This window comes from Tursiops truncatus, chromosome 19, assembly GCF_011762595.2.
Source record: "Tursiops truncatus isolate mTurTru1 chromosome 19, mTurTru1.mat.Y, whole genome shotgun sequence".
Lineage (NCBI taxonomy): Eukaryota > Metazoa > Chordata > Mammalia > Artiodactyla > Delphinidae > Tursiops > Tursiops truncatus.
The window spans coordinates 23,690,959-23,710,434 of NC_047052.1; the positions used below are offsets into that span (position 1 = coordinate 23,690,959).

The 19,476-nt window shown below is 37.9% G+C and overlaps 1 protein-coding gene across 2 annotated transcripts in view; it reads left to right on the forward strand.

The window, feature by feature from the left end:
- Positions 1 to 19,476, forward strand: part of CDH8 (cadherin 8) — a 354,111-nt gene that overhangs the window by 160,877 nt on the left and 173,758 nt on the right. For both annotated transcript variants that reach the window (XM_073796978.1, XM_019935532.3), the window contains exon 3: positions 530 to 649. In XM_073796978.1, the coding sequence (XP_073653079.1) occupies positions 530 to 649 (120 nt within the window). The remainder of the gene's footprint in view (positions 1 to 529; positions 650 to 19,476) is intronic.

Here is a 19,476-nt window from a genome sequence, read left to right on the forward strand (position 1 = left end):
ATTATCTAAACATGTTGATTACTTGGTAGTTCCAATATAATTTTATATTCTGAGCAATTAAATAAAATGGGATAAAATATTCCTTTGATATTTCTGCACAACTTTTTTCAGCAGCCAATTTTTCCAGGTACATTCAGTTGTGCTTTTGCAAAACTTAAGTGCTACATGTTATATCCATCATATTATTAACCTTATGTTTCATATTTCTTTGATATGTATCTTTTTCATATTCTCTAAGCCCACATAAATCTGATAGGTATCTTTAAATGAAAACTACAAAGGAATCTTAAATAATACCAATTCTAAAAGAGCTATCTTTATATAGTACTCCAACCTAGCAGTACTCTTTCTTTTAAAAGGTTTGTATATCATTGAAGTTATGATAGAGTAGTTTATCTCCATATTTTTAAAATGATTTCTTTTCCTTCTTATTCCTACACATGGATTTCTGTATAATATGCTTGACAAAATTTAGTTCTTGGCAAAGAATGACGTGTTAATTATTATTTTCTCTCTTTCTTTCTTTTAGGTACGTCTGTCACTAATGTAACAGCTACCGATGCTGATGACCCAGTTTATGGAAACAGTGCGAAGTTGGTTTATAGTATCTTGGAAGGGCAACCTTATTTTTCCATTGAGCCTGAAACAGGTTTGTGGCCTAAATTTTGAATTCTATTTACCATGTCATTGCTTCAGGAGAATACTTTTCTTGGGATGTGGATTATGAAATGTTATGGTTAAGTACTTCACTGCCTATCAATAACATTTGAATGTGTTATTCCTGTGCAATGGGAGGTACATGGCAAGCCTGACGATCATTTTGATACATATTAAAATGAATTGCAGATCCTTTGTAGAGTATCACCTGTTTAACAGATGGCCTGGCACCATTGTTCATCCCTGGGAAAATGAGCTTATAAAGCAGGTAGACTTAAATATCAGATTTAAGAATAAATACAGTTAGTTATCGGCTGCATGATGCTTGGCAAGTAACATTTATAAAGCTTTCTAAGTTTCAACTCACACATCTAGAAAGTGCTGTGGAACCTTTGTTATAGCCTTATGATGAAGATCAGATGAAGCAATAAATATTAAACCTACAGTACACGACATGTGGTAATCATTCCATGTGTGGATATTATTACATTTGCTATTAGATTCCTCATTTGTAAAACAGGATACTGATATCTATGCACTAGAGGTCTTATGAAGATATTATTATTCTTGCCAATATTAAACCCCACCAGTATCCTGAGTCCAACGGTGTAGATTTTAGCAAACAGGAAATAAGTTATTTAAAATATAAGACAAAACAAAAAAAAACTATTTTTAATGATTTGGAACATAACTTCATAAAATGATAGTTTTTGTAAATGAAGATATATCTTTTATTGTTTAATTTTAACAATGAGGTAAGAGAGTAAGCCATTTTGTCACACTTATCCTCTTGTTTTTTTATAGCACATTTTACAGTTATTATATATAACACCATCTTTTGTGTGTGCTTTTCTTCTGTATCTGGTGGTTTTGTCTGCAGACCTCCAAATAGAAAAATTCAGTATGTGGGCACATACACATATTGTTTCTTTGATTCATGAGTTTTCAGCAATATTGAGATGAATTTCCATGTCTTACCATTAAGTCAATTATTAATTAAATTAAAAATTTAAAGCCTCTCCTCACTTTTTTCTAATTCAAAGAGTAAAATCCTCATGCATTTAAAAGTGAGGAAAAAGTACATTTATACATAAATGGGTCATGGCTGAAAATTGAATTTAGATTTGGAAACAGGAAAGAGCTCTTGTAAAATACATTAATTAGGGGCATAATTACATTTTCTTCCTCAGTGAAAGAGGAAGTCTGCCATAACCTTCATCTCATTTGTGCTCTTTGATGACCCTGGGGAAGTGGTAGAGGAGGTAGTCAGCTTTGAATTTTGAGGGAAGAGAAAAAGTCTAGAGATGTCCTATTCCTTGGCCAAAGTCACAGTGAGAGTTGGGACCAGAGTTGGGACTCACACCCAGGTCCTTAATTTCAAAGCCAATGTCAGATATCTTTGAACTTCTCTTTTCATAGGCAGTAGTTATGGTGTAGTGGCTTCCACAAAACAGAAATGTGTTAATTGCTTAAGGGGAATTGAATAGTTTCCTCCTTTGCTCCTTGGCTATTTGTTTGTTTACTGGAATCTCAAAAGTTCACCATTTACAGTGTAATATAGTGAGAAATAATTGACACATAACTATATATTAGTTTCAGATGTATAACATAAAGATTCGATAATAGGTATGTATTGTGAAGTGATTATCATAGTAAGTCTCGTTAACATCCATCACCACACGTAGTTATATATATTTTTTTCTTATGATGCAAACTTTTAAGATCTACTCTCTTTGCAACTTTCAAATATACAACACAGTATTATTAACTATACTCACTGTGCTGAACATTATATCCCCAGGACTTATTTACTTTATAACTGTAAGTTTGTATCTTTGGATCAGCAATGGATATTAATCCAGCAAACATCCAGTCAGCATTCACTATGTTCCAGGTGCTAAATTAAATATAAGGAGACGAAATTCACAAAGGCTAATCTCAGCCTACAAGTATCTCACAATCCATTTTGGCAGACAGACTTTTTTTTTCAACACAAATACAAGGAAGTATGATGATGCCATTTAAATAATTTATATCTTAAGAATAACTTACCATGAAGTACAGAGAATAAAAGCCCGCTACTAAGTCAGAGGATTTGGGCAATTTTAAATCTCATTGACATATACTGCCATTTGCTTAATTAAATATTGTCAGCATCATTTAAGATTTACATTTTTACTTAGCATAATGAGTGTTTATCTCAACACATTCATTTTAGCCTTATTATTTCCAGTGTGACATATACAAAGTTATCTGACTTATATTTTAGAAAGTTATTCTGGTACTACTGTGGAAAATGTAATGGAGAAAAATGATACTTGAAGCATATACATAATAGTTGCTTAATAAATATTGGTTGAGTGAAGTTGAGGTTTTTAACTAAAGCAGACACAATGCAGAAGGAAATAGAGGCTAAATTTAATAATAAAGTCAGCCTAAGTTCTTTAGCTGAAACATCACTATGTGTGAGTGAAATGTAAACCTTATTGTGTAAATGTGTGCGTAATTACACTTGAGTGTGTTCAAATGAAAACTGAGTGTTAGTTGTTCCCAAAGCATCTAAATTTGTCAATCTCTGAGGCCTTTGTTCTCTTTAAAAAAAAAAAAAAATGAAACTGGTATGAATGTATGTGTGTGTGTATAAACACAGAAACAGATTCAGAATACTTTTTAATATTTTCTATTAGAAAAATATAGGTAAAAATGTACAAAGACCAGTGAGCATTTGGATTTTTTATTTTGTAAGTAAATGGAAAGAAAATACCCTTCCTGGTGACCAAACGATGTGTACCAGTTGTGTCCTCTGGGAAATAGACTCTTGAGGTGGAGTTAGGAAAACAAGTGACTTGCTAGGGGTTAATGACTGTGAAAGATAGAAGAAACACTGTCTTAGTTCCAGCTGCTATAACAAAATACAATAAACTGGGTGGCTTATAAGAGTCAGAAAGTTATTTCTTAGAGTTCTAGAGGCTGGAAGTTTGAGATCAGCGTGGGCATGGTTGGGTTCCGGTGAGGACCCTCTTCTGGGTTGCAGAGGCTGACTTCTCCTATCCTCTTGGAAAGAGAACAAGCTGGCTCTCTGGCCTCTTTATACATGAACGCTGATACCATTTATGAGGGCTTCACCCTCATGATCTACCTCTCAAAGCCCCCACCTCCAAATACCATCACAGTGGGGATTACAGTTCCGTGTATGAATCTGGAGAAGGACAAAAGCATTCAATCCATATCAGAGATGAAACAGAAGTAGGCAGGGAAGCCCATCATACTGTGATGCAGACAGATCTCATACCCATGTAAGTTAGGAGGAGAGGACATAGGATAAGGCAATGTAGATTTGACAGCATATTGGCCAAACCCATAGAGGTCCCTGGAACAAAGATTTCTCTTAAAAGGAGTCTCATGGTACACACAAATGACCAGGCTTTATTATGCACAGTCATTGGCTGGGATGTGTCTGGGAAGAGTAGGTCCTCTACTTGAATCTTAAAACCGACCCTAAAAATGCCTCAGCTGGAGGTTGTCGGCTAACTGCACTCTTGGGCAAGTTCTTTCTTGAGAAGAAATCCAAGCGGTAGGCCTCTGTGGCTGCCACAAGGCATGGCAAAAACAAAAGAGAAAACGTTGAGAATGTGATGTTTATTTAAAACAATAATACATAAAATTAGTATGTGCTTGGTGAATTAGTCAAAAACTGATAGTAGGAGTGTTAATAGGTACATTTATTGGGGAAAAAAAAGGCTATTGTGCTATTTTGATTTATAACAAGAAATGTATATTTGGTCTTTGTCCCAGTTTCTGGCACAGAGCTCCTAAAATCCTTAGAATTTCCTAAGAGGTGAGAGTGATAAAGGTGTCTTTTGTTATGTTAACCAGGTGACTTAGGGAACCAATGTTCTGATTAAAGGGTTGGGACTTTCAGTCCCACCCTCAGACCTCTGGGGAGGAGAAAAGGGCTGGAGTGTGACTCTTTTGCCAATGGCCAATGATTTCATCAGTCTTGCCCTTATAATGAAGCCTCCATAAAATCTGAAAAGGATGGGGTTCAGAGAGCTTCTGGATTGGTGAACAGGTGGAGATTTGGGGAGAGTGGCACCTGAAGAAAGCATGGCATCTCCACACCCTTTCCCCATACCTTGCCCCATGCGTCTCTTCTATGTGGCCATTCCTGAGTTATATCTTTTTACAATAACCTGATAATCTAGGAAGTGAAATGTTTTTCTGAGTTCTCTTAAGAGCCCTAGCAAATTAATTGAACTCAGGGAGGGGGTCGTGGGGACTTCTGATTTATAGCCAGTTGGTCAGAAGAACAAGTAACAACCTAGACTTGCAACTAGAGTCTGAAGTCCAAGAAGGGGGGTGAGGGAAACTGTGATCTTGAAGCAGTTGGTCAGCATGGGTGACAGCCTGTGGAGCCTGATGCTACCTCTGGGTAGATAGTGTCTGAACAGGGTTGAATTGTAGGACTCCAGGCTTCTATCTGGAGAATCGTTTGGTGGGATGATCTTTATAAAGAAGATTGCCCATTGACCACTGTCAGAAGGTCACTGATGCTAGAATATTTTCAGTAAAGAAAAGGAAACCAGAACATAGGAGACAAGAATACATTTATGTGTCTTGTTTTATCCTCACAAGAATGCTAAGAACAGAGCTCTGGACTTTGGAACAGAGAAGTTCTGCCCCCTTGCTTGCTACTTTCTAATTTTCTGGAATTATTTCCTGTTGCCATATAACACATCAATCACTCTGTCGGAGGGAGAGCTTCTCCTCCTATTTTAGGTATAAGCTTAAGACTGAGAAAGATTTGCCATTTTTTCTGTTTATCATCCTCTTTGAGCATCTCATAATCAGTAATTATCTTGTAATTGACTTGTTTGTAATTCTAAGTCAGTTCTCATGCTAGAATGTATAGTTCATGAAAGAATGGGGCTTGTCTGATTTGTTCATTTTGCATCCCTATGCCTAGCAGAGTGTTTGGCCCCTAAAGTCATTCAATAAGTTGTTGAGATAGGAAGGCAAGAAGAGTTTGGGGTGGGGAGGAAGGATAGAAGTAAGGAACAAATTAATAAAGAGAAAGAGAAAAGCTTGCCACAGCTCAAGGAGAAGATGTGTGAAGCACCAGGTAGGAAATCCAGCTTGCTTTCCAGCCTGTCTTCCTTCTATTTTTGTGGTGGGAAGAACACCATTGTAATCTCACATGTGATTTTTGTTGTTGTTGTTGAGATTCACTTAAGTCTAAAATTCATGTCGTTTCCAAGTCTCATACTATGTCTTAAGTGTCTAGCCAATGCAATGCTATTCTGGTACTTGCAAAAATGAGCCTTGATTCAGCGATAAATTCTTGCCCAGATTTAGTTCTAGATTAGATGTTAAGATAGAAAGGTTCAGGGGCCACTGCAGAAGGAAGGAGTGGTTATTAATATATCTCCCTATTCCAGAGGTCACTGTGATAGTAATAATAATAATAACAGTAAAGAAGGGAAAATATTACTGTGTTTCTAAACCACAGTATAGAGGGAAGAATTTATGTCTCCGTTTTGCAACTGACAAAATTGTGTTTCAGAGAAAGTAAGGTAAAAATGCCTTCCCCCTCTTTAACTCAAACTCTCTGTCAAATTATAAACAACAGGAAAAATAAAAACAAGAATGTAAACAACCACCACCTCATTTATTGAACACGTATTATGTTCTCAGCAGTGTGCTAATTGGGTTTGCATGCATTATCAAATTTAATTTAATTTATTCCACACAATATTTTGAGATAGGTACTATTGTCATCTCTGTGTTACTGATGAGAGAACAGAGGATCAGAATTGATACATTTATTACACAAAGTGTTTGAAGCAAGATTCAAAGTGAGTCTCTCTGATTGCAAGATCCAGGTTTTCAGCATTCTCCTGTACCACAACTTGACTTCCACTCATTGTAGCTTGTGCCTGGGGCTGCCATTGGTTTACAAACGGACCTATAGAACTTGGAAGCAGGCCCAGGTCTCCTTTATACATAGACATATGAGGCAGTTTGGTGTCAGATAAGATGTGAGGCGGTAGTATTATAAAATGAATTGTCATTTTTGTGAATAGCTTCAGAAGGCTGAAAATAGCTTATTTGTATTCTATAAATGTTTTCTCTTTTTTTGTTTCCCTCTCCCTGCTACCCCCAATACCATATGTTTGCTTGTACCATTTTGGGCACAGACAGGGAGAAATGTGACATTTATTTTAAAAGCTACTAATTTGAGGACAGCAGTGAGAAAACAGTTGCAGTCCATCCTAAATGATTAAAGATGGAAAATCTAAATAAAATGCAAGGCAAGTGAATAATAAATGCTTAATTATCTAAAGAAATCAGGGTGAAGTTGCAGCACAGTCTAAACTTTCCTCCAGGCAATCAAGGGTATGAAAAATGACCAGTGTAAAAATAAACTAACTTAATTCATTGACCTTTTTTTGAAACTCAGACCATCTTTCTTCATTGGATACAAATAACATTTGTCTCAGTGGAACCTGTAAACATGAGCTAAGGAAAAAAATACTCCTTGGGGAAAAAAAATCCATGTAATGAATGGTTGTCTTTCCTAAAAATCAAGATAATACATAGAGTCTTCATGGAATGCCTTTGGAATTGAGTCATTGTTTTACCTTCTGAGCCAAAGTGATAAATTGCAAGCATACAAGGTCTCTTTTTTAATCAGGATTACATAGATTATCATTTCCACTGCCAAGGGGTCTGGCCAAAGGATTTTCTTGTACAGACCTTTGAGAAGAAATATTCAGATAAACTCAGGCTGCCCAACAATGCCAGGATATGCACTGATGAGTGAGAATGTCTTTGTAATTCACGTCAACTCATATTTAGTCTACACTCTGATAAATCATGTGCCAGGCATTGAGGGTGCAATGTCATGTATGATAAATCCTAAAAGAGATGTATATGGGCACTCAAAATGGTGTGATAACATAGGACATATGCCAGAATTCATGACATAGGGACGGAGAGGAGTGCCAGCTAAACCAACTAGTATGGAAAGAGGAGATTAAAAGAAGCCTTTTAAAAGGTAGTGATACCAAAGGTTGTGTCCTGAAAAACTGCATCCTTTAATAGGTGATTGGTCTGGGGTAGGGGGAATGGTTAAATAAGGCCTTTTAGCAAAGGAAATCAAAGGGATATGTGGTCAGGGGAAAAATTGGATAAGGAGGTGATATTGAGAAATTCAGTAGCTTTCACTTCCTCAATGGTATCAGAAGATTTTTACTTTAAGAGACATTTCTATATAAAATAAATTGAGGCTGTAATTTAGGAATCCAAACTCCTTTTAATTTTCTGCATGACTTTGGCCGAGTACCATCTCCTCTTGGGACTAAGTATCCAGTTTTTAAAAATACTGATTATAATGCTGTTTCCAATCATTCATGAAATTGGAGGGGAAAAAAGCATATACTCCATACTTTGCTTTTGATCTTGACAAATTTAGACTACCTTGAATATTATTATTATTAATTTTTCTTTAAGTATTGAAAATCTGTCAAAGTCATAGTGGCTGGTGAATACAGCTTTTCTTTGCTTTTTTAATTTTTTTAACATCTTTATTGGAGTATAATTGCTTTACAATGGTGTGTTAATTTCTGCTTTATAACGAAGTGAATCAGTTATACATATACATATGTCCCCATATCTCTTCCCTCTTGCGTCTCCCTCCCTCCCACCCTCCCTATCCCACCCCTCTAGGTGGTCACAAAGCCCCAAGCTGATCTCCCTGTGCTATGCAGCTGCTTCCCACTAGCTATCTATTTTACATTTGGTAGTGTATAATGTCCATGCCACTGTCTCACCTTGTCCCAGCTTACCTTTCCCCTTCCCCATATCCTCAAGTCCATTCTCTAGTAGGTCTGTATCTTTATTGAATATTATTTTTATACTTTAATTTTTATTGAATCAAACAAAATGTGATGTTTTTGATTGGACATTTCCTCTTAGAACAACCCAAAGCTTTTTCATTAATGGTAGAGAGAAAGGTACTTCGGCATTCTTTAATACAAGGCATCTGTTTCCATTAAAACCTCTGGATTTGGAGTGGAAAGTTTGACTGAAAGGAAAGAGTGACATGGAGAGGGAGGAAGCTGGCTTAACCAATTTTCTGGGTCAGTTTCATCATAGAAGATAAAGAACCCCTTTCTAAGTGCTGGATAAAAGCACCCATCTCACAGCTGACTCACTTTGAAAATTACAGAACACCCCAGATCAAGTTCTCCAATGAAGTGGGTGGTCAACGGTGGGGAAGGAGCAGGTACAGCTTCTTCTGTAACATGTGGAACCTCTTCTAAGCCTCCTGAAAGAACAGGGGTTCTCCCTGAAGAACCTCAGGCATGAAGCCAATAGACAGAAAGATTGGGAAGGGAACCAAAGGGTGCTTTTCTCACCTGTGGAGACATCCTCCTAATGCACTCTTCATCCAATTTATATTCTCTTTATACAGAAAATAATTTTCGAGGAAAAAATACAAGCCTAGAGATATCCCTTTCAAACATACACACACACACACACACACACACACACACACACACACACACACACACACACACAGATACGTGTTCAGAGCAACTAAAGATGGGAGGAAGTATCAATTTGTGAGTTTATGCTTGTTTAAGGCCAAAAAACTGTATAGTGAAAGACAGTTCCTTTATCATATGCCTTACATTTCAGGTAGAAGAACCACAAATGGATGCTCAATAAAATTGTAGGCAGCAACAAACAAACTAAGTCTTTGCACTCTTGTAAAATCCCTACCCCATATGAAGTAGCTATTTTTAAATGTCTTATTAAAGATGAGGATTATGAAGAGGTTTAATAATATGGCCAAAGTCAGGCAGGTGACAAGTATTTGGTACATATAGTTCAAAATCAATATTTGTTGGAAAAAATGGATGAATGAATTAATGAGTGAGTAATGAGAATCTAATGTGTGTAATGCCACCTGTACCTATATTTAAACCTCACTGTGTTGTTTTAGTTCCAACTAAATGATGATATGATGATGACAAAATGTCATTTTAAATACCTAATGGATTAATGTTCTAATCTGCGCAGTATTTAGAGATAGTATTCTCAACAAATGCTATCCCTCCGTAGTCTTGCTGATGATTAATTTTTCATATCCCAGTGAGTATATCAGCCTGCTGCTTGCACACACTGACTTAACAATCATTTATTTCCCTGCCTGGAGTCTCTTGAGGGAGGTAAAGTGGGTTAAGTGTTGTGGTCACAAAACTGTTTGATGATTACTAAAAATAATCTCCCTACCCAGTCTTCCCCCCCAAACCCAGAACAATTATACGTACTTGGGTAAGCTGAAAGAAGTGTGACTGTCATGTTACTTACACCTTTGAACATTTTTTAAACTCAGAGGGAGCTGTCCAGTGCTGACCATAGGTAGAATCAAAGTGATGTATTTTCAGAGAAACCAAAGTCTTTGGAGGTGCATGGTGAAGAGAAAGCCTGAACTACACAGAGTCCTCAACATGTTACAGCTGCTGTCACACTGGGGTGCTTTGGGATGGGTTTAGGTGGAAGCAGAAGCAAATACTCCCCCATGACACCCATCCAGCCTGCGTAGACCAGCTAGGATCAGGATTTTTTTTTTTCCCCAGCTTACTATGAATCATGTCCCTGCAGAAATAAATTGTAGTTTCTATTTCTGTGGTGGTACTCTTTCTTCCTTTGAAATATAGCTTTGAATTTCAAAATGGCTTAGGGAAGAAAGACAAGATGTGTTTTCATTGATTTTATAGCAAAGCATGGTTTATGTAAGGATATCAAAGATTAACCTTATGTATTCAAAAATGCACACACACATATGAACACCCCTTTGGTGTTTTTGTTTAAGGATAGCAGGTTATTTGTATAGTTCCATCCCCACCGCACTCCATCCTTTTGGCCTAACTCTGCGTCCCCAGCACGTAAGACTATTTTGAACACGTTACTGATGCACAGTAATTGCTTTAAAATACTCTAGCAAATGTGACTTTAGATATAGCTCCCCAAAGAAGGATTATCTAACATTCAACTGTTCTAGTTTGGAAAATAGTGTATTAAATATCATAAAATGTTATCTATGGTTTTATATATATATGATTTTGGAAGCTCAGAGAAGGGGGTTAATTCATACTGGACACCACTCTTCTTAAAGCAACTGAGATAGGTCTAGTGCACAGATAGGAATCCACTGAGAGGCTGCATTAGAAGGAGTATATAAATATTTCATCTGTTTCCTTATAAGTCAAATTCTAGAAACATTCCTGTGAGATAATTTCCTCTGGACTTAAGCATGAAAGACCACAATTTTTCTTTATAAGAAAGACTACCAAAAAACAAAAATTTCAACCGTAATTACAGGGAATCCTGTCTAGTTCTCACTCTGCACCTATGTGCCTAGCACTGTGCGTTCCTTGTGATAGTTGTACAAGAAACATGTTATAAATTAACCAATAAACATGGACAATTAAATCAAGGATGAGCGTGGTTAGAAAATGGGCTTCCTCAGAAAGACTTAGATGTTGTCAATTTCAGATCCCAGAGAATTTTGGATTTGAAAAATGGGTGCTTCTAGAAGCTTAGAGTATATATTTATATTCTCATATTTAATATATATTAGCATCTGACCATTTGATTATTTGGAACCATTCGGTGTGACATTGCTTATGACAGACCAAGGACACAAGGATGTGCTCATAGATGCTACATAAGACTAGTCCATAACACTATTGTGTCCATTTATGTCTCCCTTTCCAGAAGCAGTGACCTCTCTTGGCAGTGGCACGTAACACTGTGTATTATATTCTGTTTATAAAATCAAAGGGAAGGAAGGTACTATTTATTGCTCATCTACTATGTGCCATTTCCTATAATTTTCATAGTGACCATGTGAAGTGGGTGCTATGATCCTCATTTTACATAAAGGAAATAAAACTCTAGGCAAATTAATTTCTGGAGGCTGTCCAGGTAGTAAAAGTCATAGCTGGTTTCCTGACCACATCTGTCTGATTGCAAGCTCTGCTGCATTAGGCTTTTTATGTCCTAATAGAGAGGACTGGGGGGAAAAAAACCCAACAACAGTGAAAAGTCAATGAGTCCAGAAACTAAAAAGAAGAAAAAGAAGAGAGAGACTCTATAAACATTTTAATGCCCTCTTTTATATTAATGTTTATTTTCAATTCAGTAAATAGATATTTATTGATCACCTCCACTCTCAGGGACAAAATGATGAATGGGGTAAACATGGCCCTGATTTCCTGGAGCTTACAGAACAACTAGAGAGATCTCGACATTAATAATTATGTTAAAATACATCAATTGGATATTGTTTATTGTCCAAAGTGCCATGAAGAAAAGATGTAAGGGAATGAGATAGTTGATTTATTATTATTATTATTATGGGTTGTTTTTATTTGAAGGATTGGATTGAATTTCATGAAATTAAAGAGGAAAAAATAAACAACGTTCTTGAATAATGAGAATAATTGGTTCATATAAATATGGATGATTCAGGAATATTGGGTAAGGGAGTCTAAAATAGAGCTACTTGCAAAGAATAATCAGTCTCAAGAGAATCATTTCTTCGTTTTTCAAAAACTGGAGGGACGTTCCACTTGGGGTGAAACCCTGATTTAGAAAAAAAATTTGAGTGTAAGTACTGGTCTCTAGGCTTATATTTATTCCCTTAGTTAGAAGATTTTATGGCTATAATATGGAAATAAATGGTTATTTCTACCCATACAGGTTTAATCGATATATATAGACTAAATATCGTTTCCAAACTCTTATGTGCCTGGTACTATGCGTAGAGTAAGTGAAAAAGACACAAGTTTTGTGTTTTCCTAGGCAGGGGCTAAGCATGTGGGTCTATAAATACAGTAAAGAAAAAAAAAGTGAAATGGGTTATTTATTTTTGGCTGTGTTGGGTCTTCGTTGCTGCGTGTGGGCTTTCTCTAGTTGTGGTGAGTGGGGGCTACTCTTGTGGTGTACAGGCTACTCATTGCGGTGCCTTCTCTTGTTGCGGAGCACACACTCTGGCACGCAGGCTCAGTAGTTGTGGCGCACGGGCTTAGTTGCTCCACAGTATGTGAGGTCTTCACGGACCAGGGCTCGAACCCGTGTCTCCTGCATTGGCAGGTGGATTCTTAACCACTTCACCACTAGGGAAGCCCCAAGCCAGGCTGTTTTAGATGACCGTGAGGAGCAGAAATATGGAAAAGTAAATTAGCGATTTTAGTGTTCATAAGTTTAACAGGATTGAACTGGTTGGTAAATGCAAGCATAGCCATAATTAGATAGATTTTTTTTGTTTTTAATCTGGAGAGTTTCTTTAAAAGTAGTTTCCATATGCGGTAAAATTTTATTGTGTGTGACATAGTACTATTGGAACTTTCCTTTCCATCCCATTAACTTTAATAATGTTGCTGTGGTATTATCTATCTTAAAAGCTACCTTTGCACTCTGACACCTGTGGTTCTCTTAAAGACAGGAATTGAGATCACCTAATTGTGCTATTTAATAACAAACACATTCATGAGCTATACATGAAAATAATGACTATGTTTACACGATGAAACAAAATGCAGATTTGATTCCCTTGCTCTCATTCTCAGCAGAGTATAAATTAGCAATCCCAGACACAAATAGTAATAACAGAAATGTACTAGGCCTTGGATAATAAAGCTAAAACATTTAGTGATTTGAAAGAACTGGCAACAAACCTCACTGGTCCTCAGTCCTCTTGCAAAACCAGGTCAGGGAAAGAAGTAGCCCCGTAACGTTCTCGTTCTCATAGGATTAACTTTGTTCTTTCTATGACGTGAGTCAGGTCACTTGAGTTTAGATGACTTGATATCAAAGTAACATTTTTAACGCTCATGTTCTGCTAACTTCATAAAATTGTATTTAAAAAATCTTTCCCTTGTGAGGCAACTGTTTGAACAAGAATTGTTAATAATTGGGTATCGAGAGAATGTTTGTAAGTGTGGTACTTTTTCTCACTCTGTGTATCTGTAGTTCTACAATAGCTGGAAGGAAATCACCCCACCTTCCCACCGTGTTCCATTTTCTATCCACCAGGTCTCCCAAATTGCAGTTGTAAAATATTAGAATTGTCATAATGGAATCTATTCTGAAATGACATCACTTTCTATCACAGCTGAAAATAGATATGAGGAAAAACACATTTAAAAACAGCGTTTGTCTTATTTACATTTCATATGAACTCTAAAGTAACGTGCCTCCTACACTCTGGAAAATAGTTATTGAAGACTGTCATCTAAAGCAACTAAAAAATACGCTGAAAGAAAGCAAAAAAGACAAACAAAAGCTCTGTGTTACATGTAAACACTTATAACAAAGCTGAGCTTCTGAATGGTCACTGTGTTTCTGAGAGAAAGAAAGATTCCAATGATGCCTATGTGGCTTGGAATTTCAGAGGAGACAATATAGTGTGGGAAGTCATGAATGGGAACTTTGGAATAAGAGTTCGGTTCAACTTCCGTCACCGACATTCCCGAGTTGATGACCATCATTAAAATATTTCCTGTCCCTAAGACCCTACTCTTTATATCTTAAGGGTGCATGATCATAGCTACTTTTAGAGCTCTTGCAAGGTTAAGATTGAGATAACATATTTAGAGTGTCCACACCTAATTTCCACTCAACTACTTGAGTTCCCTTACCTGCCAAAGTTATAATTCCCACTGAAGAACATTAACCCAAATACCGCCCCCTTACATGAATATTGTTGTTAACAGGTCATTGGCTTGAAAATGAATTTGGGTGGAAAATTGAGGTTTGTTCACATTTAATACACACCAAAAACCTCATCCACCCACGTGTTCAGATCTCTGAGGAACCGAGGGGGGCGTGGAGTTTTCAGAGCCCTCACCCCACCTGTCGTAGGCCCTGGTTTCTGTATATCTGCTCCACTGCTCATGGTTACCCCATTGACAGAAGACTGTCTTTCCCCGTGCTGAATGCCAACGCCTGTCCCTGAGTCAATTTGTCTCATTTTTCCATGCAACTATTTCAGTGGACGTCAAGGTGCTGAATTTTTACATGTGCAATATTTATGTAAGAGTGAGAATAAGCACAACAGTAATTTGATGCTAAGGTATTCTGAATGCTTCACTGGGATAAATTAATTACACCACGCGGCTCCCTGTTAAGTAGACCCATCCTGCTCTGGCTCCTGAGCATTCTGCGGCTAGAATTTTTCACTACAGAGGTGAAGAAGTGGGGAAAGCCAGCTCTAATTAGACCTCCACACATCTTTGGAAGAGGTCTGTGATAGTCATTTACTTGTCTGTGTTTACTTTTATGTGGGATTCCTCACAAGCTCACAGGGAGGAAAATTAGTCATTCATGCCCTGAGTCATTGAAAAATATTAAAATGCGTTGAGAGACAACTATGTGTCAGGTGCTGTTCTAGGGGCTCGGTAAACATCAGTGAACTAGGAAAGCCCACCTGTTTACTGTCTGTCTGCTCCCTCTGGAATGCATGTAGGCAGAGACTTTGATAGCTGAATAAGGAAAAAGAGTACCAGCCCAGAGGGGTTATTATTATAAAGGCTGGTCAGGGAAGCCTCACTAATAATTTGACATTTGAGTAGGGACATCACAATGCTGTTTTTACAAATGAAGAGAGCATCAAAGAGATAAAGTGACTTGCTCATGGTCACATGACGGTGTGCACCTGGGATACAGTGGGTGCTGAGATTCTGAATGTGTGACTGTCCTTTTTCATGAAGGAATCATGGAAATCACTTCTATCTGGTCTTATGGTATTTATCAAAGTGTAGAGGGGACTAATGTATAGTCATATATTTTTTGAGTGAAAAAGATCAGAGCAGGAATCTTTTTATAGAAAAGAGGATGCTTAAAGTCTTAGTAAATTTGACAGAGAGGGGCAGGCCAGTTAGATGCTGCAATAAGAACAAAAGCACATACGGAAAACAAATTCGGTGTGATAAGTGTTATGACTGAGTAGTGCATAAAATGATAGCAAAGTTCAAAATTGGAGGGGGTGAATTTGTATTTTAGCAGGCAGCTGATCACTCCTGCCTGATCTTTTGGATTGTGAACTACTCCAGACCAGAGAACTGTATGTGTACCTCATCAGTCTTTATATCTCCAGCTCTTAGTACAGTGCCTGTTTCGTTGGAGGTGCTCTCTCCACGGCCACTGATTTGAATAGCGTTATCCAAACTTTTGCAAAGATGAGGAATTAAAGAGGGTGGATGATGGTGTCATGGTTTCTTTTCTCTTGCCCTGCTGGTGGTGGGCTAGAAATTAGAGTTATTTGGAGTGTTTTGACAGACTCAGCATAAATGTGAAAGACCATAAGGAAGAAGGAAAGATTGATTTTATTTATCACCCTCCCGATTCCCTCACGTGAGCCTTCTTTGGATATTAGGTTCACTCACACCAGAAATGGATGCCTAGAATTCACTCATAATAATAGATTATTTGCATACATGAAGGTAGTGAGGCTTATGGAATTTTATTTGCCTCTAAATATATAAAACAACAAAAAAGAATTTTTACACTTTGAAATTGATTGGGCAAATAGTTATTGAAAGAATGCCTGATAAGTTCAGGAAAAAGCAAAAGCATCCCCATATCTTTGGAGCCCTTTGGGGCCATTATTTGGCAACAACTGCTAGAAAAAGACAAAGGAAACATTACAGATCTTAGTGATCATCAGTACAATATGCCTCTGTCTAGGACACAGTATATTTGATGTGTTCCATAGGTTTTCAGGAAATGTACATTTTTAACAAGGATGGATGAAAAAACATGCTATTACTCAGGCACATTAGTACTTATGGTGAGAAATATTGGAACTAGAGTTAGAAAATTCTGGATTCCATCATCATTTACTAGCAGTGTGACCTTGAGTAAAAGTCACTTATTATGTTGTACTTTGAAAGAGTAGGAAAAGTATGTCTTCCAGGCAACCTCACCCACATTTCTTTGATTTAATCCCTTGCTCATCTTAGAAACAAAGTGCCCGTGGTCTTAATTTAATACAGAGAAATCATGATGAGAGAGGGTAGGTGACGTATTCAAAGTCACCCAAAACATAAATGTCAGATTTAAAGACAAATGTATTCCTTTGTCCTCATCCAAAAATGTTTTCTCTGTATCACATGATTTCTCTTAAGTATATTGCACTCATGTTCACGCACAGAGGTTACTCCTAGAGTATTTCATTTCTCATTACACTGCATACAATGACATGTGCAAGGAGAGACTGCAGGTTTCTCAGAATTAGTGCCTTGCATTCTTTGTATTGCGAGAAGGTCAACAACAAATGAACACATAAACCTCAGGTCCTGTAATTACCATAAGCAACTAAGAGTTTGAAGGAGCCAGTCTTTTGCCTACCGTGGGTACCTCTACTAAAGAGATCATGCACAGACCCCTGCACCATGCCTAATGCTTGGCAAATAGGGGGTAATTAGTGAGTGACTATTGAATTGCATTGAAGGAAGCAGACTTTTAGAGATGATCGAGCTTCAATATTCATTCATTCATGCATTCACACACCAAACATGTATTCCCATAAAATGTATCTTCACTTAGATTTATTGGAACAAAGACATTAAAAAGAAGAATACATACAGCAGGGAAAGGAGTATCGAATGGGGCATGAGAAGAGATTGATAAGAATGAGGAAGAGAAAGAGAAGGGGGGGTCATGTAAGTTTTTAAAAATCAGCGAAGAAAAAGGAAGAGCTACCTATTTGTTAGGGTTTCTAATTTTAATATAGAGCATCAAAATCATAAGCCACTTAATGTATTTGAAGAAACAGAGCTCTGATGTATTTTGACAACTGTCACGAAGGGAACAATAGCTCCATAAAAATCTGCCCTCACTAACCCTCTGTATGGTAACTCTCTGTTAACTGGAACACCTGCCTCACATCCCATTCTGACTGGTTTTGCCTCGGGCTTGCCTCCCAGGAAGGTCAGAAGGCTTCTTGTTTATACACATCTAATTATCTCTGTCCTGGAGGGACACAGAGATCCATTCACCTGTGTTTGCCTCTCTGTTGTGGGGTATAATCATACCTGGATTTCAATATTCACAAGTGTCCAGGGCTAATTATAGTTAAATGTGTCCTATGTATATGAGAACCACCGATAACGAATAGCTCCTGCAGGTGACATACGTCGGTCTCATTTTTTTTTTTTTCCTGCAAGGTAAGTATCACTCTCCCCGCTTTACAAAGGAAATAGCTGGAGCCCAGAAAGCCAGGGAGTTGTAAGCCTGGTTACCCGGTTTTGTGTAGCTCTGCACGTTGCAATCCTCCCCCTGCTTTTACACTTAGCGTATAAGGAATGTGAAGTTAGCCTCCTAGTCTGTCTTCTCCGCCGTATCCTGAGTACGTGAAACAGTGTTCTATACAGAATAGTCATTGACAAACATTTGGGGAACCACAGATTGATTCCTTGTCGGTTATTTAGCCATACTGCTTCTTCCCCTTATTCTGTACAAAATAGAGCCCAGGGCATTCTGTGCCACCTGCCCTATTAGGTCCACGATGGGAGCTGAAAGACGTTGACTGGCACAGTAGAAATAATTTTGGTGCGAGAAAAAAACCTTAAAAATGAAAAAGAATAAATAGGGCTTCCCTGGTGGCACAGTGGTTGAGAGTCCGCCTGCCGATGCAGGGGACACGGGTTCGTGCCCCGGTCCGGGAAGATCCCACACGCCGCAGAGCGGCTGGGCCCGTGAGCCGTGGCCGCTGAGCCTGCGCGTCCGGAGCCTGTGCTCCGCAGCGGGAGAGGCCACAGCAGTGAGAGGCCCGAGTACCGCAAAAAAAAAAAAAAAAAAAAAGAATAAATAAACTAAAACCTATGATAATAAGCAAGAGTGAAAAAGAGGGACGGTTACGGTGCCAGGGGAAGGAAGCTAACGGTGCTTCTTGCACTGACATGGATCTGATGAAGAGGGAATCACATAGCACCATTGTTGGAGAAGAGGCATGAGGGGAGGAGGAGGAGAATTCTATTTTGAGAGATAATGTGAAGGAACGGAGGGAAGTCACTCTGCTGGGAAGAAGGCAAGGCTGCAGCCCCAAAGAAGAATGTAGGAAGATTTCAAAAACAGAACTTTGGGAATGTAACAAAGGGGTCAAGGAGGGTATTGGATTGAAAGGCACAAAAGGAGTGGTGAGGAGATTTTCCAGGATTAGTTAGTTGTGAGATCGATAGCCCTTAAATTATTCTAAACGAATCAAGTTGGCAGAGTGTCAAGTGATTTTATTACGTGACTCCTCTCAGTACTTGAACATGTTTTACTTTTGTACATGTCAATAGTTTATAAAGGTCTTTGACTAATAAACAAAACGCAGTAGAAGCATGACAGTGGTAGGAAACCCTAGAATATTTCTTTCAAGCCCAGTCGGATTCCTGATTGTTACTTTGAGGGCAGTTGGGACAAGTTCTCAGCACATGTTTGGTGCTCATGGTAGCAGCTATAATAATTATAGGAAGACCGTCCCCTTCCTGGCCAAAGCCCTCTCCTGGAAGTAGGCGTGCCCCTCTGCCCCGTGTTAAAGCGATGGAAGCAAATTGATACCTCATGTCTCTGAAGCCTTGTGTTATGATTTTATGAATGGTAACCTTATTCATTCACATGTAGAAATCATACAGTGATCATCTGTTGCTAAACATGTAGTGACTCATGGGGCAAAAGCAGAATTTATTAGCCAAACATTTCTCTAAAAATTTGAGGTTGAGGATTTAGTTAATTTGGAAAATTTTATTAACAATG